General features: G+C 51.4%; 1 protein-coding gene across 2 annotated transcripts in view; it reads right to left on the bottom strand.

Moving 5' to 3' along the window:
• Window positions 1–25,612, bottom strand: part of LOC114789326 (arf-GAP with GTPase, ANK repeat and PH domain-containing protein 3-like) — an 86,406-nt gene that overhangs the window by 52,269 nt on the left and 8,525 nt on the right. Inside the window, exon 1 of one of the 2 annotated variants that reach the window (XM_028978625.1) lies at window positions 409–1,825. The exons of the other annotated variant lie outside the window; for it this stretch is intronic. Coding sequence (XP_028834458.1) covers window positions 409–1,597 — 1,189 coding nt within the window. The 5' untranslated portion in view covers window positions 1,598–1,825. Of the gene's footprint in view, window positions 1–408; window positions 1,826–25,612 lie in introns of those variants that run through there. 2 annotated transcript variants of the gene reach the window in all.

Below are 25,612 nucleotides of genomic sequence, written 5' to 3'. Positions count from 1 at the left end.
TTTCAACCCCCCCCCCAGAATTCATTACTCTTTTTACTTTTCTCACGTCCACCCTACCTGTTACACATATTTTACGGTTTATGTTAAAGACATAAAAGTGTAATATTCGGTTATGCTTGCAATATTTGCATATTGGTTCGTTGTATACTTGCAACATTTGCAATATTGAGGTCTATAGCAGTCACTGCATATCACACCGTGTATGACTGTGTATGTGACAAATAAAATTTGAGTATGGGGGTCTGGTGCCTGTGGTGGTCCAGAAAGCACGGCAAGGTCTCCAAAGAGTTCCTAAAAATGTCCTAATCAACATTCCTCCTGCAGCAGAACGACGTTCCCTGAAGGTGAAGCATGTTGCTGAACAGCTGGAATTTTCCAGCGGAGGGCTGAAGAACATTCGGAGCTTACCTTGTCCTCTGCCTGCCACTGTCTCTATGGTAACTGGCCCTGGTTTCATATTCCTGATGGGGGAACGTTTGCCAGCCGGACGGCTTTCCGAGCTGGGCTCACATTTGTTGCCGGACGGCTGGTCTTTCCTCCTGAACCGGCTAGTGATCAGCTGCCAAAGACTGGGCTCGTCTTGTGTGCGTTTGTTGGGGGAGTTTTTGGGATGGAGGGACACCTCCATCGCCTTCACCCTGGATGATGGCTTGATGTCCTCATCCTGCTCGTAAGTAGGCGACAGCGTTTTCCCGGCGAGGTAAGAGAACGGCTGCCCGGGGCGCAAGACGTCCTGCCCAAAGCTCCTCGCGCGGCTCCTTGGCCCCGACGTCGAATCCCGGTCGGTTTCGGACTTATTCCGGTTCCGCCTCATCCGCAGGCTGAGGCTCCTGCGCAAGGAGCCGAACGTCCGCTTGGGCGCCTCCTGTTTGCCGGCGTCGGGCACCGGCGCGGCGGCTGGCTCCTTCTCCTGCGGCAGCTTGCGGAACAGCCTCCAACGAAATCCCCTGCGCGGAAGGCTGCCGGCGTCGCTGAACGTTCGGCCAGCGAGCTCATCCTGGGAGCCGCGGTGCTCCTTCAGCTCCAAGACGGTCATGCTAGCGGGCCGAGGCTTGCCCGCGCTCTGATGGGCACCGGGCCTGCGAGGAACGTGGCCTTCCTGGCCGGATGGCTTGAGGCCGTCGATGGCCCGAAGCTCCGCTCTCCGGTCCCTTCCCTGCTGGAGCCCGTTGGAGGCATTGGCCCTGCCGAGGGCCGGAAGGCAGGAATGCCCTGGTGGGATGGAGCCGGGGTTTGTGCTGGCCAGCATGCACACACTCCGGGGTCTCCGCAGCTGGTTCCGCTGGTCAAGTGGAGGCTCGTTCTGCTTCTGGGGAAGCCCCGTCGAGGAGCCAATCATACTCACGGGCCTTTGGCCGAGCCGGGGAGCCCCATCCTGGATGGGTCTTCGCAGAACCACCACCTGGGGCTTCTCTGGAGCCTCCGCGAGGCAAGCATGGTAGCTCTCTTGCCTGGGGAACGTGTGATAAAACCGAGAGGCGAAACCCGTCTCGCGAGTCTCTTCCGCCGTGACTCCTGCAGCCTTTTCTGATTCAGTCTGAGGAGGAGCTGCATCCAAGTTGTCAGGGAACAGTCGGAGGAACCGGTCTTTCCTCATTCTTGGCTCATCACTCCTCCCTTGCCTCCTCCCTGCCTGGCCGCCGGGGCGGCTCAGGAAAAGCCACCTGCCGAGCTCCTCCTCCGCCACCCTCGTCTTCAGCCCCGGGCTCTCTGCTCGTCTGGACTCCTCTCTCTCGCAGCTACCAACTTCTCCCAACTCCACCCCTCGCCGTCCTCCTCCCGCCCCTGCAGTTCCACTCGGGACGGGTGGGACTCCGTGCACCCCAGGGAGCACATCTGGGATCCGGCCGCTCAACACCAGCACGGCGTTGGATCCGTGAAAAAAAAAACCCAGTAGTCTGATAAAAAACAACACACACACACACACACACACACACACACAACGCTGTTTATAGCTTCTTCTCACAGTCTCCTACTTCCAGGCTGCATTCCAAGACCAAACATAATCCGTCACCTTTGACTTGTGAGGGAAAGGAGGGGGGAGAAGAAGACTTCAAACAAGCCTAAGCATGACCTCCATGCCATCCCAGGCTCCTCTGAGCTCACAGGGGGACGGCGTGAAGAAAAATGAAGATCAAAAACGCTTCTACTCCCATCGTTTTTAATCCCAGGCAGCAGTCGGCGGCACTGTTTCAGTCCTGTATCTACCGGGGCAGATAAGTTCCTTAATCTCTCCTTCCGTGATCCTGTTTAAACGGCCAGATTCCTCCCTGCCTTCCCGGGACGGCAGGAAAACAAGGAACGGATCCCCGACCGCTTTGATCCGTCTCCTGCCCACGCAATAAAAAAAATAAAAAATTTTTTTACAAGGCCTCAGCCGAGCTCCTAAAAACAACATACCACAAAAACCCCGAATGAAAGGGCACTTTGTACCCCAGAGGCCCGTTTTTCCCCCCTCACTTTCACTCGCTCCCTCCTCCCTCTCCTCTCCTCAGCCGGCGGCAGCGTTCCCGCCCAGGCTGGGGGAAAGGGAGTCATTTTTTTTGGGGGGGGGGGGGGGGGGGGACCGGACCGCACAGTCCTCTCCCGACCAGGTTTTAGGGCGCGCTTCCCGGGATTCCTCGCCCACCTACATCACGTTCAGGTGGGCAGGATGTGTTCCTTTCGTGGCTCACGGAGCTAATGGGCCCGAATACTGAACCTCTGCGACATGTTTTAATCGGAAAAGCAGAAAGCATACAGGCCAATGACATAATTACCGCTGTTCATTCCTACTCGTGTCACCCGGTTATGGTCAGACACCGTGCCGTATCCGTGGAAATAAACCCCGGTAAAGGCCTTCTTCTGATTTCGGTTTGAACAGCAGTATCTGACCACGTTCTACTGAACAGAGAGCACCAGCAGATGGACGCTCAAGCCTCGGGCAGCGATGCGAGCTGAGAGCGGTAATTGCGGCGTTTAATAAGCCAGAAGAATGTTCCTCTCTATTCCTCAGTAACAAACCCTGCAATGCAGCACATCACATCAACGCGCGTTTCTCAAGTCTGAGGTCTTCGCTGAGCGTCACAACCACAGGTACAAGCAAAGGGCAGCGCCACTTACTGGTTAAAATAAGTACTGCGGCACCACCCTCCAGGGTAGGAGGATCATGCGCCCTTGGCCGGGTGCAGTATCGCACTCACGATTCAGCTTGATTTAAGGAACTTACACTTTGAATCCCGGTTGACCGCATGATGATACGTTCGCAGTCATTAGCATGAAGCGGGTGGTAGTGGCTCTGAACCAGGAGACCCAGGTTCTAATCCCACTTACTACAATTGTGTCCCTGAGCAAGACACTTTACCCTAAGTTGCTCCAGGGAGACTGTCCCTTTAACTACTGACTGTAAGTCGCTCTGGATAAGGGTGTCTGAGAAATGCCATAAATGTAAATGTAAGCGGAGCTGAGCTGGAGACTCTGGGAGAACGGGGGACCGGAGAAAGTACCAGGCTTTCAGGAACTTTCAGAACCAGGGTCAAAAATGTCACGCTGTCTATACTGTGATGGAAAAATGTACATGCGCCTCAGAGTTTCCGTCGGGGGACACTTCTCAAGTTGAAGTTGAGGTTGAGCCTAATTTTCATTATATACGTGTTAGACGTACACAGTGGTGGCCTAGTGGTTAAGGAAGTGGCCCCGCAATCAGAAGGTTGTCGGTTCGAATCCCGATCCACCAAGGTGCCACTGAGGTTCCACTGGGTGGATCGTTTAAGGGTGATGGTTTAAATGCAGAGGACAAATTTCACTGTGTGCACTGTGTGCTGTGCTGCTGTGTATCACAAGTGACAATCACTTCACAAAGAAAAAAAGCCAAACCCAAAAATACGGTTTCTCCCGCTTCTTCCAATGGTGTTCACAGAGCTTCGTCCATTATCTCCAGGATCAGACACTGAGCAGATGACACCATCACCAAATCAGGTTCTGCATACCTGTGTCCAGAAGACAGGGGTTGGAATAAACAGCGTCGTCTGATATGAGGTGATCTTCGTCCCCACAGAGCACCCGGTGCCGCCGGCGGCGGCTGCCAAAACACAGCATGGTGGCCCTTCCGAAGCCCGCTGGAAATATCCTGGACCTTCAGAGGCGTCATGCGCTTCCACCCTCTGTCACCACGTTCATTCCACCACAGAGGAAGGGCGTGGACTTCCTGTCCCTTCCAAACCCGCTGGCCAGCCAGGCAGGTGGTGACTTCTGGAACCTCTGGACCCCAGAGTCGGACAAAAAACCCGGAGAGGCATCTGGAAATTGCGGAAGAAGCGAAACCAGGAGCCGTGACGTGTTGGGAGGAGGAGGTTACGCAGCAGGTTACGCGGCACGCAATTCCAGTTTTACTAGACGGCGATGCTGCAACCCGCTCCGGCCACCTTCCGGCTCTCACACGGGGCGCATGGAACACGAATGGGTCCCCACTGTAGGGTATAGAACAGCGAGACGCGTCGGGGGAAGAGGAGCACCTCGAGATGTTTCCCTTTTTTTAATAAACACACATCGTGCCTTCAGCCGCGCCGCCCCACCAGCTAACGTCATTTCATCAGACCATCGGAGGCCCTGGGAATAAACGATTCAGCTCGGATTTAATTACGAGAAGCCGACACAGATTCATTCGGTCCACATGCGCCGCAGATAGATCCAGAGAACACTTTTTGTTCGGGGCCCCCCTTCTGGGAGCCTTCATGTCTAATTAAAGTTTTTTTATAGCAGAACTCATTAAGGGCGCATAATGAAGTTTTTTTTTTCCTACCTCCATTAACACATTCATGGAGCCGGCGAGGCGGGTGACACCGCGTCGGACTTAATGCAATAAGAGAAGTATGCTGGGAATTCATGTGTTTTGGGGGGAGACCCTGCAGTCCCAACGCCGTGCAAGACACTCAGAACGTCTCTGTAAAGGCCCATCAGATAAAAACGATTCAAGAGAAGCTCGCTGTGATAAAAGTAAAAAAAATTCAAGTGAAGTGATTGTCACATGTGATGCACAGCAGCACAGCACATGGTGCACACAGTGAAATTTGTGTATTTAACCCATCACCCTTGGTGAGCAGTGGGCAGCCATGACAGGCGCCCGGGGAGCAGTGTGTGGGGACGGTGCTTTACTCAGTGGCACCTCAGCGTCACCTCGGCGGATCCGGATTCGAACCGGCAACCTTCTAATTAACCGCTAGGCCACCACAGCCCCAAAGAGAAGGAAAACAGGATTATATGTCAGAAGTGGGATTCGAACCCACGCCTCCAGGAGAGACTGCAACCTGAACGCAGCGCTTTAGACAGCTCGGCATCAGACCTTTCAAATATGTGATGCCATGAAACACATCAGACATTTGAAAGAAAAGAAGAAGTCAGAATACGAACCTTTTTTTCCACCAAAAAGGCCACAGCCATGTGTTCTGCTGCAGGATTTCTAGAAGGTTTTAGGATGAAGAAGCCAGGACGTGGTAGCAAATCACGTTGCTTTTCAGAAGCAGTTCACAGTCGTTGTAGTTGTACTGCGGTCCCTGTAACTGCTGATCGTAAGTTGCTCTAGATAAGGGCGTCTGATAAAGGCCAGAAATGTAAATCATACACATTTAAAAAGAAAACAGATGATTGAGATGAAGCCCAATCTAATGTGGTTGCTATTCATAGACTTTCTTTCTTTGCATTTCATATGTTCTAAACGTCACTTTTCTTAATAATATTAAGTAATTATTACATTTCTGAAGTGCTTATAAGCATAATACAATTGAATAATACAAAATGAATCAGCATTACGCAGTGGAATTAGGTTCAGAGCCTTTATTGGCATTGATTAATTACAATTCCCTTGATCACAGAATCCCAGTTCATAATCCCTGGAATTGGTCAAAGTGCTAGAAAAGCATCTGGCATTATGGTGAAAAAGGTCAAGCCCCTCCTCACACAGAGCGCAGTGCTCTCTGGCACCACAAGGGGGCAGTAACCAGCCTCCCACCTGCCACCTACTCCATGCCTCCAGGCCCAGCTGACTGCCTTACATAAGCACGGAGGCAGCGGGCCAGGTACTGAAGGGCCGTTACAGCCATCAGCCCGCAGTAGCAATGTTGTAGAAGCGTTATAGCAGCGTTACGTAACATGGCATCGTCCCATGATGTGGCAGAGGCAGCGGGCCAGGTACTGAAGGGCCGTTACAGCCATCAGCCCGCAGTAGCAATGTTGTAGAAGCGTTATAGCAGCGTTACGTAACATGGCATCGTCCCATGATGTGGCAGAGGCAGTGGGCCAGGTACTGAAGGGCCGTTACAGCCATCAGCCCAGAGCAGCAGCGTTACGTAACATGGCATCGTCCCATGATGTGGCAGAAGCAGCGAGCCAGGTACTGAAGGGTCGTTACAGCCATCAGCCCGCAGTAGCAATGTTGTAGAAGCGTTATAGCAGCGTTACGTAACATGCCATCGTCCCATGATGTGGCAGAGGCAGCGAGCCAGGTACTGAAGGGCCGTTACAGCCATCAGCCCAGAGCAGCAGCGTTACGTAACATGGCATCGTCCCATGATGTGGCAGAGGCAGCGGGCCAGGTACTGAAGGGCCGTTACAGCCATCAGCCCGCAGTAGCAATGTTGCAGCAGCGTTATAGCAGCGTTACGTAACATGGCATCGTCCCATGATGTGGCAGAGGCAGCGGGCCAGGTACTGAAGGGCCGTTACAGCCATCAGCCCAGAGCAGCAGCGTTACGTAACATAGCATCGTCCCATGATGTGGCAGGAGCAGCGGGCCAGGTACTGAAGGGCCGTTACAGCCATCAGCCCAGAGCAGCAGCGTTACAGCAGCGTTGTAGCAGCATTACGTAACATGACATCATCTCACGACGCGGCAGTATCAGTAGGACAGGTACTGAAGAGCCAGAGCAGCAACGTTCCAGCAGCGTTGCAGCAGCACCGTTACAGCCATCAACCTAAAGCAGCAACTTTGTGCCAGCGTTACGTAACATTACACAACATCAGCTGCATTATTAAACCCGCAGACAGGTGATGGGTTGACTGCCACAGAACCTACCAAGTGGTGGAAATGCCAGGCAACATTTTCCCCGTTCATGCGCCGTGTTCAGTAATGTGGCCACTTCACCACTTCAGAACAGTTGAATTCACGTTGGCCAGAGCACACGGTGCGGTGCAGCACAGACTGTAGTTTATGGCCTGCAGTGTGACCTTTTTGACCCAACGCTGAAAGCAGCAGGATGCATTATGGGAAGGAGTGGAGCAGGCGGAGTCCCGCATTCACATGGACTCTCCCCGGTGTTGTGAAGGTGATTTGAATGCTGGAGCTGATCCCAGCCGCATCTAAACGTGCTTCTGGCCTTTATGAAACATACAACCGCTAGCGTTTGGAAGTGACTACGCTGTCATCTTAATGAACGTGGACGCTTCAGGTCGTCCTGGAGGAGTTAAAACGTTAAAACGGGAAATATCAGCACAATTGGATTCATTTAAAGCGAAGTTGAAAACGTCCCGTTTGGTCCCCAGCGAAGTCGTGGTGCCGGAGCTGCTGTGCTCTGTGTGCAGATTGAGGCTCTTTCATGTTTCGGATGTTGATTTTCCTTCTTGTGGAATACGAAGCGGCGCCGGGACGAGCGGGATGTCATCGCCGCATGTCGGAGCAGATGCTCCGCAGGCTCCGCGCTGCCGTCAGTCGACTGTTTGGGGGAATCGGACGTGCGGCAGGTGACTCAGGCGAGGAAACGCAGCAGGAGGGACGTCACTCCGGGCGAGGAGCATCTTCTTCAGCACCATCATCGCCATGGCGATGCCTGTCATTACGCCCGCCGCTTCTGCTGAATTATTAAATGATCTCATTTATGAAAATTAAAACCATATAAGTTAGGTTGACTGGTTGAATCTTTTAAAGTGAAGTGATTGTCACTTGTGATACACAACAGTGCAGCACACGGTGACACGGTGAAAGGTGTCCTCTGTATTTAACCATCCGTGTGGGAGCAATGTGTGAGGATGGGACCTCAGTGGCACTTTGGCAGGTTGGGATTAGAACCGACAACCTTCTGATTACGGGGACGTTTCCTTAACCGCTAGGCCACCACCGGCCCTGGACATGTTATAAAGTGACATTCGATGCCTGTTTATTTCGTTTTTCTGTCACCGTATCGTCACTCGGCCAAAAAAAATCACGTGACCAACTGCTGCTCAACAACGTCGCTCAGGAAAACGTGTCAGAGACGTTCAGTTGTGGTTTTATTATGATCAGATTAGAGAAAACTAATTAGTATTCATGTTCTGGATCGGGCTTGAAAACATTACGCATCAAATATTCATGACATTAGGTACGTCAGCATTGTGACTCTAGGGAACGCCGTGGGATAAAGGCTCAATTGAACATCCAGGTATTTCAGAAGAAGACCCTCAATACACACACACACACACACACACACAGGGTCACAGCCAATTTCCCTCCCAAAATGTCTAATAATACGCAACAGTCACAGAGTCCAGAAGGAACGTGGCCCCGCCCTCCCACCGGCATGGAGAATCCTGGAGAAGCAGACGCAGGAAAGCGGAGGTAAATAAACGCAAGTGGAATAGCCGAGAACGAGAGAGGAGGCCGACAGGCAGAGGAGGAGGAGGAGGAGGGTTGATGGTAATTACGCTTGCGGTAGTGGTGTCGCGCGTGGGCGCGAAGCTTTTTAAAATTCAGCTGCTCTGCCGACTTGCGCGCGTCACAATTCCTCCGCTGCGGGGAAAATGATAGGTTCCAGGACGTCTGTGGGAGGCTGAGAGGGAGCGAGCAAATTTCCAGACGCTTCTGCTCCTCCAAAAACGTGCAGGAGCTCCGATGCGCCGACGTCACGCAGCCACGCGCCGCCCCGCCCAGCAGCCGAGCGTCCGCCTCGCAGGACGCTCTCACTCGGCTCGAGTGGACAGGACTGTGGAGGACGCTGGGAGGCAGGCCAGCGGACGGGGGTGGACGAGCTCTCCAGTACACGAGCTCCAGTTACTGCCGGCCCACGATGCACCAGCACCGCGGCCACCTCCCCATCAGCTCTCAGATGCTGGCAGAAGACATAGAAGACCAGTTCTATGTACCCATGTCCCCGCCAAGGTGCCACTGAGGTCCCCTTGATGAAGGTGCCGTCCCCACACACGCTGCTCCCCGGGCGCCTGTCATGGTGCCCACGGCTCACCAAGGGTGACTGTTAAATACAGACGACACGTTTCACCGTGTCACCGTGTATTGTGCTGCAGTGTCTCACAATGCCTGTGTATTTCCCATTTCTGTCTTCGTCTCATTGGTAGGCTGGTAGTAGCCTAGCGGGTAACACACTCGCCTATGAACCAGAAGACCCAGGTTCAAACCCCACTTACTACCATCGTGTCCCTGAGCAGGACACTTAACCCTGAGTGTCTCCAGGGGGGGACTGTCCCTGTAACTAGTCGCTCTGGATAAGGGCGTCTGGTAAATGCTGTAAATGTAATTCGAGCCCGGGCATCACAGCTCTGTATGAACAACAACATTTATTTCATATTTAGCCCAAAATCACATACAGAACGTCTCAATGGGCTTTTTACAGGCCCTACAGTTGACACCCCCCCCCCACACTTGACCCTTCTGCACACAAGAAAAACTCCATTAAGAAACTCTAGGAGAGAGAAAGAAAGAAAGGAAGAAACGTTGGGAAGGAGTGATACAGAGAGGGACCCCCTTCCAGGGTAGAGGGGGCCTGCAGGTGGTGTCAGTGCAGGGCTGGTGATGGTTTGTCCAATAAGGGAAAAATAAGTGTCCATTATGATGTTACTGGTCCATTTGAAGGTCCCTGAAGCTGTAGTTGTAACGGTGGTGGTGACCCTCTGGTTCGTTTTATGTCCTCGTTTAGCAGTTGTCCGGAACCAGGATTTATCTGCTGGTGTCTTCACTGGGGTCTGCCTTGATTCAATGTCTCGGAGAGAACAATCAGAACGGTGGCGTTGTAAGACTGATGCTGAATTATGTGGTAATAGTGGTATATTGGTGCTACAGTGGCCCAGTACAGTAACTAGGACAGCCTATTTAGGGTGAATTTTACACTGTCTTTGCTTAACAGGGGAACTGTGTGATAAACTGGACCTAATAATTGACACCGTGTCCGGGACTTTTAACAGAAGGCCAGAGAAAACAGACGTGTTTTCAGTGTCATCACTCCTTCCCGAGGTTTCTTCCTTTCGTGTTCTCTCTCTCTCTCTCTCTCTCTCATAGTTGACCCAACATGTCCCCCAAATCATGCAGCCACGTCTGACGCGCGACTCCAACGTCCCATTCACGCTCCCTGGTTACCGTGGCGATGGGGCAACACTGAAAAGGTGCAGGAGCTTTTGGATGGAAAGCCGGAGGTGCAGCAGGTGCATCACAATGGAGCTGCAGACGATAAATGAGGCAGAATAGCTGTGCTGTTGATCACGGCGACGGATAATGAGCGGCTCCAGAGGGAGAAGGAACGTCCGCTTTCATTAAACGAAGGCGCGGCGTTCGACTGCAAGAAGCAGCATAAAATTCATATTGCCACATAAATGTAACCATGGGCTGCATATGTTACGGTGCATAATTTAATAAGTAAATGTAAGCGAAACACGTATCCACAGCAAAGGCGCTGCGGCAGGAAGTTTTATAATAAACTTTTTGCAGCTACAACATATATGCCAGATAAATCAATATCTGGCCAATTCTGCTGAAAGTGGACTTTCTGTCACACCCATAAGGCCAGTGAAGTACCAGCTATTTAAATTTTTACAATTTTCGGTATGCAGCAGTAGCGTTTGCATTAAAAATATTCAGAAAATATTTTAAGAAGAATATATGCTTGTTCATATTTTATCATGCAGTCTGCAGGACTCCAAGATTTTATTTTTTAAATCATAATGACTTTTTTGGACAGGGCACCAAACAGGCCAGGACCGCCCCTGCTCATTTCCATACACTGTGTCAGTAGCCAATCACGGGCGCAGAACCGATCGGGGCGTGGCCCAGACTGACCACTGACACTGCTTGTTTTATTAGCTTAATTGGCTCTGCAGTATTTTTAAGACCTTTAAGGATTTAATGCGAGGTCAGGTTGGTAGTAGCCTAGCGGCTAACACACTCGCCAATGAACCAGAAGACCCAGGTTCGAACCCCACTTACTACCATTGTGTCCCTGAGCAGGACACTTTACCCTGAGTGTCTCCAGGGGGGGACTGTCCCTGTAACTACTGATTGTAAGTCGCTCTGGATAAGGACGTCTGATAAATGCTGTAAATGCGTGGATTCGTGCAGCTGACGCACTATTACATATTTCAAAAATCAGGTGGCAAAAGTCGGAAGACAGAATTCCAAACCAACTGCTGATTTGCAGCATGGAGGCACCAGAATCCCTACTGGATGTTTCTGGCTGAAAGAATTCTGTCCTGTCACGCTGCATTATTCCCTCGACTGCGGTCAGAACAGGAACAGCGACTGCAATAATAAAAAAAATAAATAAAACAGTAATGAAAGAATTCCAGTAAACCTGGATAGCGGTCTGAAGTGTGCAGATGAAGGTGGTGCTGACCACGCCCCCGGAATAGTGGTGGCCTAGTGGTTAAGGAAACGGTCCTGTAATCAGAAGGTTGCAGGTTCGATTCCCGATCCGCCAAGGTGCCACTGAGGTGCCACTGAGCAAAGCACCGTCCCCACACACTGCTCCCCGGGCGCCTGTCATGGCTGCCCACTGCTCACTCAGGGTGATGGGTTAAATGCAGAGGACAAATTTCACTGTGTGCATCGTGTGCTGTGCTGCTGTGTATCACATGTGACAATCACTTCACTTCACTTTCGGAATGGGGCGCTTGTACAGCAGACTCACACGCCCACGTGTAACACGAAGACGCCACCAGCAGATGGGAATACCAGGCTGCTGCAGGCATAAACTGGTCTGCAGGTCTGGGCGTGGGACCTTCTCCTCTCCTTCTCTTCTGAATGTCGCGAATTCGGGGAGCCTCCGGACCTGCTGGCCGCGATGCTGCAAGGCCGATAGGAGGAGCCCGGCGCCGGGACGCCCGGAGGCGATTAACAGGCTTCTGAAGTGACCACTCGCGGCAGCGTTCGTCCCCGTGGCAGAGCGGGCGCCACTCGCAGCTGCGGGGTATATCTGGAGATATATCTGGCATCCTCGCCCGGCTCTGCAGGGGCCGCTGGGAGACACCATCCACGCGTTCAGGCAGGATTGGGTGCGCCGATCAACTCTCCAAAAAACAGGCAGATTAATAATAATAAACTAAATTCTTATCTAATTATTTGCCTGTGACGCGAAGTCTGAATGATTTTCCATAGGAAACAAACTGCTGTTACGCTGCCTTATTCACTAATCTGATGTTGCCTGGACATAAAGAGGCGCAATAGTTTGCAATGTATTAACACCGGTAGATTACTCTTACAATTACATGTAAATATTGTATTAAAAAATTTATAAAAACCCCAAAATACAAGAAAAAGGAGGGAGAGATATGGAGGAAGAGAGAGAACGCAGGCTTCAGAGAGGCAGCCTGGCCCTGAAAAACAGGGGTAGAGAGAGAAAGGCCGAGAAGCTGGGGGAGACCCCGAGACCCCGATAAAGGAGGATGAGAAGAGGGAGCAGCCACGAAGAGAACTCGGCATTTGACTCCCATGAAAAGTTGCCACAGACCAATCAGACTGTCCATTTATGTCTCTTCCACGTCCAAACCGAACTCCTGAGACAGGAATACAGGTTTCATCCAGCCCCCCACAAGACCTTCCCGCCATGGCACCTCAGGCCATTTGTGAACGGAAGGACGCAGCCTGGAGGTAAAGTGGGGGACCTGGAATTAATGGACCTGGAATTTCCCATCTTACAACTTCTTTATACAAAAACCTAACCAGCCAACCACACGTCAGTAAGACAGAATGAGAATTTCTCACGCACTACTGAAGAGGAGGGAATATGCAGTGGATCAGAGTTCAGAGGTCAGAGGAGAATGGCTAGGCTAGTTCCAGATGAGACATCCGATCACAGTCCAGTGGCAGCCCACCTGGGACGAGAGACCGCTGTCCAATCTCTGCCATGAACAATTCCGGCCAAAAGATGCAGATCATTGTATAATTCTTATTTTGTACGACATTTATATACAAATGATAAACTATTCATTACACTTTAATATAGTCAATGATTATATACACAAACCTGATGACTGGTGATTTCACGTGGCGCACAAGGGCTTGACCCAGAACAAAATGGCCTGCATGACCCTCACGCACAAGATGGCCAATATGCAAAAGGAGCTCAAACCACGATTCCAGGTCCTCAGACACCATAAGTCCTCTGCTGTAAACCGTGCAATGATAATTGATCGATCAAACAAGTATTAATTTCTCCCTTCACCATGATGAAAAAGCGGTTAAGGAAGCGGCCCCGTAATCAGAAGGTTGCCGGTTCGAATCCCGTTCAGTCAAGGTGCCACTGAGCAAATCACCCACTGCTCCCCGGGCGCCTGTCATGGCTGCCCACTGCTCACCAAGGGTGATGGTTAAAAGCAGAGGACACATTTCACTGTGTGCACCGTGTGCTGTGCTGCTGTGTATCACAATGACAATCACTTTTCAAGACCGAACGAGGGAAAAAAACACAAAAAATTCATGTCCATCAGTGGGAGCGCGAGGCGAGGTGGAGGGGAGTTTGTTCGACTCCGTAGTTTTTTAAGCGCGAGGCGAGGTGGAGGGGAGTTTGTTCGACTCCGTAGTTTTTTTAAGCGCGAGGCGAGGTGGAGGGGAGTTTGTTCGACTCCGTAGTTTTTTAAGCGCGAGGCGAGGTGGAGGGGAGTTTGTTCGACTCCGTAGTTTTTTAAGTGCGAGGCGAGGTGGAGGGGAGTTTGTTCGACTCCGTAGTTTTTTAAGCGCGAGGTGGAGGGGAGTTTGTTCGACTCCGTAGTTTTTTAAGCGCGAGGCGAGGTGGAGGGGAGTTTGCTCGATTCCGTAGTTTTTTTAAGCGCGAGGCGAGGTGGAGGGGAGTTTGTTCGACTCCGTAGTTTTTTTAAGCGCGAGGCGAGGTCGAGGGGAGTTTGTTCGACTCCGTAGTTTTTTTAAGCGCGAGGCGAGGTGGAGGGGAGTTTGTTCAACTCCGTAGTTTTTTAAGCGCGAGGCGAGGTGGAGGGGAGTTTGCTCGATTCCGTAGTTTTTTAAGCGCGAGGCGAGGTGGAGGGGAGTTTGCTCGATTCCGTAGTTTTTTAAGAGCGAGACGTAGTTTTGGCTGAATTATTAATGTAATGTAGTTTAACTCTGTTTTTACATTTCACATGATCGGTATCATATCGTGAGGTCCTTGCCAATACACGACCTGCAGTAGAACATGCAGAAATATTTGAAGGACATTTCCCAGAACTCCCAGCTGCTCGAACCCAGAATCACTAAATATAGGCCAGGTGCGATGAGCGGACCACTTAACCAGTCCCGTCCAGACCACAATTATCAGGCGTGCCGGTGAAGCTCACACATCGGAGGGGGACCGGAGCAGAGCAATAAAAAGGCCCAGCGTGGAGCCGCAAAAGCAGGAGCTCAACGCGGCGACAGGACGGGGGACGGTCGGGATCTGGGTCCGGACCGAACCGTCCCGCATCCTTCTCGTGGTGGAAGGTAAACTCGTGGCTAATCCAAGTTTAGCTGAGCCGAGCCACAATAAACGCAGGAGATCCGGATAAATCCCGACATAAGCTCTCCCCACGCCGCCAAAGAGCAGCTCTATTTTTACCGCCAGGCGCTACGCTGAGCCGTCACCCCCGGCCATTGCCGCAGCGCCTCTGCCTCAGTCAGTCACCATGCTGATACCTTTTGTTTGTGCGTAATTGTTTCTGAAATATGAATTTGATGATGTTTAAAAGGGGAGGAGCCTGTAAGATATAATTCATAGTCATGTGTACATAAACGATATACTATTCACTATAATTACAATATATTCACTGCTTATATACACTAATATGGTGACTGAGTGGACCTGATGGGAAATGGTACGAGGGCCGCTTGACGCCCTGCGTGGTAAAGGTGGCGGATGCGGAGCCGAATGGCACCACGCCCACTACCAACATGCTGATATTATGTCGCTGTGGACGCTGTGGGGGTCTAAAGCAGCGCCGCGAATGTGTAAATTCCCCACGGAACCAGGGAAAAGGTCAATGGAGAAGGTCCACGTGCCGCCAACAGAGAATTATTGCGAGTTCCTGCTTTTCAGCTCAGGGTCCCTGATGACAGAAAGAGGAGTGAGAGAACTTCTAAATGCGACCAGACAGCACTAATTAGAACGTCCACCTCCTGGTAGATGAAAAGCCGCCTGCCGGAGAAGCTCCTCGCTCATCTGGGCTTTGGGTTCCCCTCGTGGATTAAAACTGCAGGCGAATGCAGCACGGGCGCCTTTAACCAGGCTGCCCACTCCCCCTTTCATGCGGCGTTACGTAACGCCACTCGGGGCCGCAGGAACCGGAGGCGGGGACGAGAAGAGGCCACACCCCCCGAACAAATTCCGGTCCCTCCGCTTCTCTCTGCTCGTGCTGTACGTGGTTTTGGGCCGATATAAGAAACAAATGTTGTTGCTGCACCGTTTTCAACAATAAATTTTACTGCGCGTTGTATATATTTTATGCACACTCAGATTTTATGGGAAATAACGGTTTACCGGACCACGAGGGGCGTCCCGCTGGACACCAGTGACCGTCCCGGTCAACACTGGGAACTCAACACCGCAGGTCAGAAGCGAGCCTCCAGCTGGCCGGAATTCACCCTGCGGCGAACGTCACTCCCCACGTGGTCAGATGGGGGAGGAGCCGCAGTGCCGCGCTGGTGGTACTTGTCTTTGGACTGTGTGTGTGTGTGTGTGTGTGTGTGAGTAGTGGGTGGACTGGAGAGTGAGCAGAGGTACACACACACACTTTTCACTCTCACGCATTCTAGACCAACCTGTTGCCTTGGCAACCCAAAGTGCTCGTGTCTGTCTAAGTGTGAAAAAAATATCTATTTTGTTTGTTTATTTATTTATGTTTTTCTTGTGGGGGGGGGGGGTCAGCGTTGGAGGACACACACTACACACACACACACACACACACACAGATGCACATTAGCCACTTACATCAGCAGCTGGACTCAGTAAAGCAAGAGGAAAAGCTGCAGCGGATCTTCAGCACATGGAGCGGCTCAGACGGATCCAGGCGCCACGTCTCCCATCCCACCAAGCCCACACAAACGGAGAGAGCCGAGAGGGAGGCGGAGAGATTTGGGGATTTGTGGAGCTGCCGGGTGACCAGCGCAGGCAGGAGGAGAGGAGAGGAGAGCCGAGCGATAACAACCGCTGAACACAGAGACGCTGAGAACATCAGCACCACTGCAGGTCTTCTACCACACACTCACACACACATACAATGAGGTCCCCCGGATGAAGGTCCCGTCCCCACACACTGCTCCCTGGGCGCCTGTCACCAAGGGTGATGGTTAAATACAGAGGACACGTTTCACCGCGTCACTGTGTGCTGCGCTGCAGTGTCACACAGTGACAGTCACTCTGTTTCTCCTGATGACGGTGTTGCAGAAACACACTTCACACTACAGTGTGTCTGAAACACACACACACACACACAGACACTGAGCAGATGAGCGGCACGGTTCCTCCTGGGGTTCCAGATCCCCGTTCTCCAGCCTAGAACCCCGCCCCCCCCCGGCCCTCAGCAACACCGCCGCCAGAGAGAACCGCCCACGCTGCGCCGAGAGAACGAGCGGCGAGGCAAGCAGAGGAATCAGAGCGAAAGATACGATGAGTACACGCTGTTCTAGGCGATACCACATTCTCGGGGTGACATGGACAGTACGGGGGGACGTGAGTGTGAACAAGCCCCGTGTCAGGAGAATATAATTGGGCCAGAACAACATGGGGGACAAGAGGAGAAACAAAAAGGTTATTAACTTTGTTGCGGCGCCGACAGCACGTCCTCCTCCCGGGGACGCGGGGACGCGCTGCGGCGCGGCTGACAGCTCCCGAGGAGCGTCTGGGGTAAAACCAGCCCGCCCTGCACCAATTAAAGCTCTCAAGCTGATCAGACACGTTCATCTGAGGCTGGAGTCGCGAGAATTTAACGCGCTTTATTATTCTTATTCTTATTCCAATTCAGTTTTAATTAAATTCGCGTGATTGCATCGCTGCAGGCCTCGACGCTGGAGGTGGATTAGATGCGCAGCTTGTTGCCACCGAAATCTAACGAGCGAAACTCGCCATCAGGCCGCCGCTGGGAACGCCGTCGCGGTGTCACCGGCAGGCACACGGCTGGGCGGAGCCTAGTGACCAGGCCGCAGAGTAGCGGGTTCAAATCCAGAGCGACTTACAACCAGTAGTTACAGGGACAGTCCCCCCCCTGGAGACACTCAGGGTTAAGTGTCTTGCTCAGGGACACGATGGTAGTAAGTGGGGCTCGAACCCGGGACTCTGTGGTCTTGCATTGAATATTTACAGCATTTACCAGACGCCCTTATCCAGAGTGACTTACAACCAGTAGTTACAGGGACAGTCCCCCCCTGGAGACACTCAGGGTTAAGTGTCCTGCTCAGGGACACGATGGTAGTAAGTGGGATTTGAACCTGGGTCTTCTGGTTCATAGGCGAGTGTGTTACCCGCTAGGCTACTACCACCACCCCTATGATCATCGCAACATAACAATCACCATCCCCAGCTGCACAATTTACTGCTATGTTTGCAGCATTTCCAGAATTGTGATAGAATATGAATTAATAACTTCCAAAGTTAATCACTCGTTTTAAAAAAAAAAAATCCTTTATCAAACATTTCTGATTTTCAAAATGGAGTTTCGTCCAACTTGTAAGTGTGTTGTGATTGGTTGAAATGTTTCCACGTGACCGGTGGATAATAGTAAGAGAGTGTGGTGGGCAGAGGCGCCGGGCCGAGGATGCAGCTGTGGATTACGGAGGGAGGAAGGAATTCGCCGGCGGCTGCGCCAGGGGTCGGAGGGGCTGGACGGGACCCCGACCCCTCGGCATGCGGAGGAGCTCAGTTACAACACAGCAGCAGATTCACACACACACACACACACACACACACACACACTCCAGTCCCCCGGGATCACCTGGTGGCCACGGAGCTCATTACGCACAATACGCCAGGTCGGCCGTGTTCTCATTAAGCAGAGAGTCGGCAGCGCTCTGTTCCGGAACGTTCTCCCGGGAACGGCATGCCGCCCCATTACCTGCCACCCGACCCCGGCGCTTTTAAATTAGCCGCTAACGGCTGAAGAGGGCAGCCATGGATCCGCCCGTCGTTATTATTTTCCCATAATCTTCCCACGCCGGAGCAGAAGCCACACAGGGGGGGCGTTCCCGAGGACGCAACCGAACCCGGATTCCATCTGACAAGAAGTGAAGAGATTGTCCCTACACAGCAGCACAGCACACGGTGCACACGGTGAAACGTGTCCTCTGCATTTAACCATCACCCTTGGTGAGCAGTGGGCAGCCATGACAGGCACCCGAGGAGCAGCGTGTGGGGACCTCAGTGGCACCTCGGTGGATCGGGGTTCAAACCGGCAACCTTCTGATTACGGGGCCGCTTCCTTAACTGCTAGGCCACCACTTCTACACCCCCAAATCCGCTTCTTTAACCACCACTTCTACACCCCCAAATCCATATGTTCCCATCAGGCCATCGGTTCCAGCAGGAAGCCCAGAGCGGGGGAAGCCCGGCTCGGTTCTAGTATTCGCGTCTTACGCGCCTGGTAGGTGTCGTGCACAGAGAGCAGAATCAAAACGCTGGTTCCGCATTAGCACCCCGCCATACGGTTACCATGGTAACCTGCTGAAAGAAGCAGAGGACGTGTTGCGCAAGCGCGGAGCCGTGCCGTAGCGCACCTCGCCGTGGACGGAGTTGGGACGTGGGGCGGAGGCACGATCCCGGGCGGGTACTCCCCCTGCTCCTGGCCCGCGTCCCGCTTCCGCCTCCCGGTCCAGCTCCCGGCCCGCTCCTCCAGATGGCGCGGGAGGAAACGGGGGATTTGGAAGGGACGGAATGACGCTCGGAGGCCGCTGTGCCAGGAGGCCGCCTGGCGAAGGGCAGGCCTGCCTCGCCGTCACCGCCGTCATTCACACCGGTCCCCGCACGCACCTCGAGGACATGCTCCATATTTCTGATTAAACTGGTGCACGGGCTCAATATCACACTAAATAGCAATTAGCATTAAATACGGACGGGATGAAAACCAGCCAACGGCTTCCCATGCGGTGTCCACGTTTACAGCACGACTTGGACTGCTGTCCTTGTCCACAAATCGATTTATTGACTCATATTCATCCGATTCTTCTTCGACCAATAGCGATTAGGACAGTTGACGTATTGCGTCGGAGACGAGTACTCTTATGTTTCAATGTCATCTTCTTATATTATCCCTTGTGGTTGCAGTTTTATGCGGTTTTATACGGGTCCGGGGGGGTAAATGCGGAGGACGCACTGAGCAACTACTCAGATAATCCGACTAAGCGAAGTCTGATTTAGTCTGATGTCACTTGTCATGTAAACGTAGTCGGCCGTGTTCCCATAAAACCAACAAGCAAGACCAGGCAGCACCCGGAACAAGGGACCAAAACTTCATCTCCGGCATCGAGGGCATCAACGGCTTCTTCTAGCACAGCACACGGTGACACGGTGAAACGTGTCCTCTGTATTAAACCGTCACCCTTGGTGAGCCGTGGGCACCATGACAGGCGCCCGGGGAGCAGTGTGTGGGGACGGGACCTTCATCAAGGGGACCTCAGTGGTACCTTGGCGGATTGGGATAACCGCTTGGCCACCACTGCCCCGCCCCAAAAACATGTCCAGCTGTCCTTCATACTTTCCCCCAAATTATAATAAAAAACAATAATACTGTTTTATGAAACACTTTGAACCTTCACCAAAACTAGTTTACAAGCCGCCAACCACACGGAAGGGATCATTTCCGACATGAAACCTCATTCCTGGACTTGACTTCAACGCGGAAGTCCGGTTGAGGAGCCGTGCAGGGGGATTTTTTCACGTCTCTTTACAATCGTAGGAGCGTCGTGAGGTGCATTCATCCAGACGGCCTCATCCATCTCCGTCTCACACACACACACACACACACACAACACCACCCTGCTGGCGCCTCGTCACGGCGGAGAAGCACGCCGTTCGTCTTCAGGAAAGATAAAACATCCGATTCACGGCATGAAGCGCAGCGCAGCGTTATGGAACACGTCACTCTCTGCCGTGGCCGTCAGGGCTGCTGCATTTAACCCAGCGGAGGCTCGTGACCTCTGACACTGCATTTCAGGCCATGACACGTGAGTCTACGGTTCCTTTAAAGAGAAGATCGAGGTTTTGTTTTTTTACAAATGTCCAGAGGTTCTGATTCAAAACCTGCAAAATGTGACACTATCGAATGAAAAAGGGAAATGACGGCGCAAATACGATACAGGCAGCAACATGATGAAAGTCTGGTGCTTCTATAAACGGTTGTGAGTAATGAAGTGTGTGAGAGAGAGAGAGAGAGAGAGAGAGAGAGAGAGAGCGCCCAGCGGGCACCAGGACACCAGCTCTGGGTTCGTGCCCAAGGACACAGCGCGTGTGACACCACGGTGTCACCAGCGAGTATGCAGCTGGCAGCAGCCTGGTAACCAGACCACAGGGTACCAGGTTCATACCAGGTTCGAACCCCATCGCTGAATCCCCGACTTTCTCCGGGCGGAGAGTCCTACACAGTACTACCAGTCAACTGGACCACGACCAGGGGTTAAAGGTCAAAGCCAGAGGTGAAGACGGTTTTACTGAGGAGGCAGAGACAGGAAAAGAGGGAAACCGCACTCACCTGGGATTCAGTGGGTAACAGCGGGATTCCGGCACGGCCGGGCAGCAGGGCATGATGGGAAACAAAACAAGAATGAACGGTCAGCGAGTGAGGAACATTACAGATCACCTACACACAGGCTCTGAGGTTCATGATATTAATGGTCTTCCATCCTAAATGGCACCAATACAACTGAACAATGTACCATAAAACCCCATATATGACAATAAGAACAAAAACAGAATCAATCAATATGTATATAATAAAAACCTGAATTAATATTTTATCAATGCATCACCGTGATTTAATTACATTAAATATTGTTAAATAAAGAACAGGAACTTCTTCTGAGGTTCTCTGAAGATGATGAGCAAGATGGTCATCAGCTATGATTTTCATACCATTTGCATTTAATCAAAAAGCTTTTGATTGATACCAGATCTCTCTGTTTGGAATGGAAGAGCAGAATATAGAAATGTGTGTTTAAAACGATTCAATAAATCTTTTATGTGTCAGCATTTCGAATTCTTCCCCACGCTCGTCTCTAACAATGTTTAAATTGGAGGTACAATCACGCAGCGGAGCGGTCCAGTCAGCAGGGACCCGCCCCGCCCGCCCCGCCCGTCCTCCGGCTGCAGGATGTGCTGACAGGCTGATTGAGTTACGGCCAGAACGAGCTGAGACGGACGGAACTGACGTTCACATTTACAGATTTATTTATTTACTGAAATGCAGTAAATGTGACAGTTTTTTTAAAATTCTCTTTTTTTTCTGCACTTCAGCACTTTCCTTTATGGTCTTGATCTGCTGAGAAGGATCATTCCGTCATTTCGTCCCCCAATAGAACAGAGAGATCTTCCTCAGCAACACACCATTCATTCTGGCCTCTTTATGTCAGAGGATTCTGTGGCTTACGAGACAAAACGGTGCAAATGGGACGTCGAGGGTCGTCCCCACGTCACATCGGGACAGTTGTGGCCCTCTCTCACCCACCGAAGACACATTTTTTCCCTCTGTTTATGAAAACGAAGAGACATTTTCAATCATAATATGTCTGCCGCGTGAAAGTGAACCGTACAGGTTTATTTCCTTGTCCCGTCCCTAACAGACCAGGAAATGTGAAAAAACGAAGGGACAAATACAATACGAAAGCCTCCCACACTACACACAGTGCACAAAGCTCTATAAAACGGCCAGGTCCCTATTAGGACGCAGAGATATAACAGAAATAATCCGTGCGAACTGTAACGGCATTACATCGCGTCCCCGGGCGCCGAAGATGGAGTAAAAACGCGGTGCGATGCCGAAATGAAAGATTGGTGCAGGACTATTATTTTTAACCAGCTTAACGTGAGAGAAATGGAGCCCGCAGTGGCGGTTGTGGACCGCGTTAGGGCCGTTTATTGGTGCCCTGCACCGGGACACCACTCAGGGCCGCGGAAAAGCAGCTCCTCACTCGATTTACCACCAGTACAGACATCAAAGGAGCCGCAGCCGGACTTCTGCATCTCCCCTCTTTAAAGGGGGGCCATTTCACGTGGGAAGCGTGGAGCGGGGCCTCTAATGCAGAATCGCGTGGAATGACACGATGCCCACGGATCAGGCCGCACGACCTCGTTCATTAAATCGACCAGGAGGTGTGAGCTGGCAGACGAACACCTCCTCCTGTTCCACACCAGCGTGGAGGAGCAGAAGTTACTCGGCTGGTTACATAACCACGGCCCGCCCGCGCCGGGACTACGACGACGAAGAACGACGTGGGAATGATGAGAGCTCCACCGCCGCGGTCCCCACGGAGGAACCAGCGAAAAGGCGCGTCTACTGACCAACAGAGGTCCATCGTTCACCCGTCGACATGCTCGTCACCGGCCAATCAGATAACGGGAGAAGAAGATCCGGAGGAAATCACCACGTGAACGTCTCTCCTCTGAAGAAAAGGATCCTGAAAGTCTGCACTGCAGCTCTCGTTCACAGCGCATTGTGGTGACGGACAACTGCGATTGGCCCATTTAGAAGCTTCACGTCTCCTCCAGATCATTTTTCCAAATCACCCCAATAAACACTGAAACTGAATGAACCGTACTGTGTCCTCTGTATTTAACCATCACCCTTGGTGAGCAGTGGGCACCATGACAGGCGCCCGGGGAGCAGTGTGTGGGGACCTCGGTGGCACCATGGGAATCGAACCCACAAAACCTTCCATATACGGGTCCGCTGCCTTACCCGCTGGGCCACCACTGAACACGTGACCCAAAATCTGGCAAAATGGACTCATTTAAGGCTGTAAACTCGCCTTCTTATTGTGACAGCGGAATCCGGAACGGCCACTTGAATTGTTAGAGCATCCGAACGCTGTACTGCGGCCTGCCAGTGGGGGCGCCAGACCAACAGCGGCATCTCTTTCTACAAACCGCGGTGGGAATAAAATTCCGTTCGTGCTTTTTAATGGAATGAGATCCCCAAGCATCACTGCTTCCCCCCCTTTCCGGCATCCTCTCCGTGGGGGTCTCTCCGTTCTCATCCTCCGGCTTTTACATCCAGGGCGGAGGAACGCCATTACACTCTACGGCGGGTGGTGTACTAATCCAGAGCTGGTTATTATTCTATCGGCGGCGTGGATTATTCCAGGAAAATCCACGCTACGGAACACCAGGCTTTTTGGTGACTTAATGATGCCGATCCAATTAGCGCAGGTGGTATATGTGTTTAGTTCGAATTGCGAAGGGCCCGGACGGCCCCGGAGCCTCAGCTGCCACCCATTAACCGCGGCAGAGGCAGGCGAGGCGCCAGGGAAAAGGCGGAGAATTCCCAGACTGCTTCTCATGTCCGGCGGCATTCGCATGCGAAACGTTTCAAGCGCGGCGTCCTGCGCCCGTCATATTCAAAAAGTCCAATTAAAAATCCAAGCCAGGTCCAGCGCGACACTAATGAAGCTTACGAGACGCCGCATTTGAGCTTTCAAACACAGAATAAAACAAGTGGGATTCAAATTATGCACAGCCGGAGTTCCAACATGCAAATCATTTACACTGTGATGCGGTAAAAAAAAATAATATTTCGTACATCAGAGGGCATGAAATAAACACGCAAATATCCCCCCGAATGAGAACACTGATCGTTCCGTCATCAAACTGTAACTCCAGGAAACCTGACGGTAAATAATGCATTAAACTGCGATCTGAACCTGACGGCAATCTCCATAGTAACAGCTTCCTTCAGCATCATTCATATTAATAACTGAAGTTGGGATGCAAGCGAGAGTGTCGCCTTGTTCTTTCGCTGCTCGAACCGCCAGCCTGTCGCCTCGCTGTGAATACGACTGCCACGCCCGTTTTGTAGGATTCTGTGTTTGTACAGAAAAAAAATGGAAGAATGACATTCAGACCTTTTGGAATTTTAAACGTCGTCACAGGAACACCAGGAAGTTCATTAGGACTTAAGATTAAAGCTGTATAAAGAGCATTGCAGAACATTTAAAGTGACATTGGTGTCACCGCAGGTTCTTACAGGTTAATCCAGTCGTTCTTGGGTTTAATGTAGCCTGGAATTATGGCTGAAATTCTCGTGATGCTGAATACTGTCGTGGCTGTCCACTGCTAACCAAGGGTGATGGTTAAATGCAGAGGACAAATTTCACTGTGTGCACTGTGTATGCTGTGTATCACAAGTGACAATCGCTTCACTTTACTTTATATGAAATTCTGAAGATTTCAACGGTATCAAAAATGTTGCTTCTGGTCCCAAATCAGAAACGTCTTTTTCAGACAGACGCACGGATTGTGCTGACCTCAGGTCAGCCAGACGGAAGTCCCTGGTCACAACACAGGAAGTGAGGGGACGAACTCAAACCGGGTGGAATCGCAGCCCCTCTGCTCCAGATGAGATGGAGGGACCGTTAAACCGAGCCCAGCATCTTCTGCTGAACACCATCACCAGGCCATCATTTATTCAGCATTTAATATTTCTGCATATTCGTAAAGCCTCTGAACTCGCCCTGTGTATGAAATGTGCACCAGGGATGAATATTGAAAACATCCAAATGCCTTGTTTTTGTGCTTCAGTGTCAGTAACTAATTTTTCTGGTCTGTTTTAACAGAAACCGTTGAACATAAAAAAAAAAAAAAAAAAAAACCTCCAGAACGCTTTCCTGTAGCATGCAACCAGCTGGAATTATTCATGAACTGTTGTCAACGTGCACCTCACAATTCTAAAAACAGTGCATGTGCATCTTTATATCTTCATACGCTGATTAACGGGCATACTGATCATTATAAAATGCACCACCTTCCACACTTCTAATTAGAATTATTAATAACGGCGCGTGTATGAAGAGCCCTGTTATTAAAGCAGAGTGGAGCGGTTGGAAGTGTCTCAAACGAGAGAGAAACTCGTTACTCAAAAGCAGGACAATTATCATCTACAGGGGCAAATAAAATTAAATAAAAAAAAAACAGGCACACGGCATTCTGGGTAAATGCACAGCTGGGGGTCTTATTAACCAATCAGATAATTAAAATTTGATCGAGGGGAAAACAAGTTGCTTTGATTTCATTAGCTCGGCCAATAGGTTATTTATGATTATTTATGTCTGCTGAAGGAGGGGCGGAGCTTCAGAATGAAGCCCCGCCCCTCATGTCGGGCAGGCAGCGTTTCATGAATGTGGACTGACAGGAAGCTCTTTTTAGGCCGAATTTCCTGGCTGATGAGGCTCATGAACATCATGAAGAAGCCGTTTTTTTTTGTAAAATATGAGTAGAAATTGACCCTT

This window comes from Denticeps clupeoides, chromosome 4, assembly GCF_900700375.1.
Source record: "Denticeps clupeoides chromosome 4, fDenClu1.1, whole genome shotgun sequence".
NCBI lineage: Eukaryota > Metazoa > Chordata > Actinopteri > Clupeiformes > Denticipitidae > Denticeps > Denticeps clupeoides.
The sequence above is the reverse complement of the archived record's forward strand: the minus strand, read 5'-3'. Positions and strand labels throughout refer to the sequence as shown.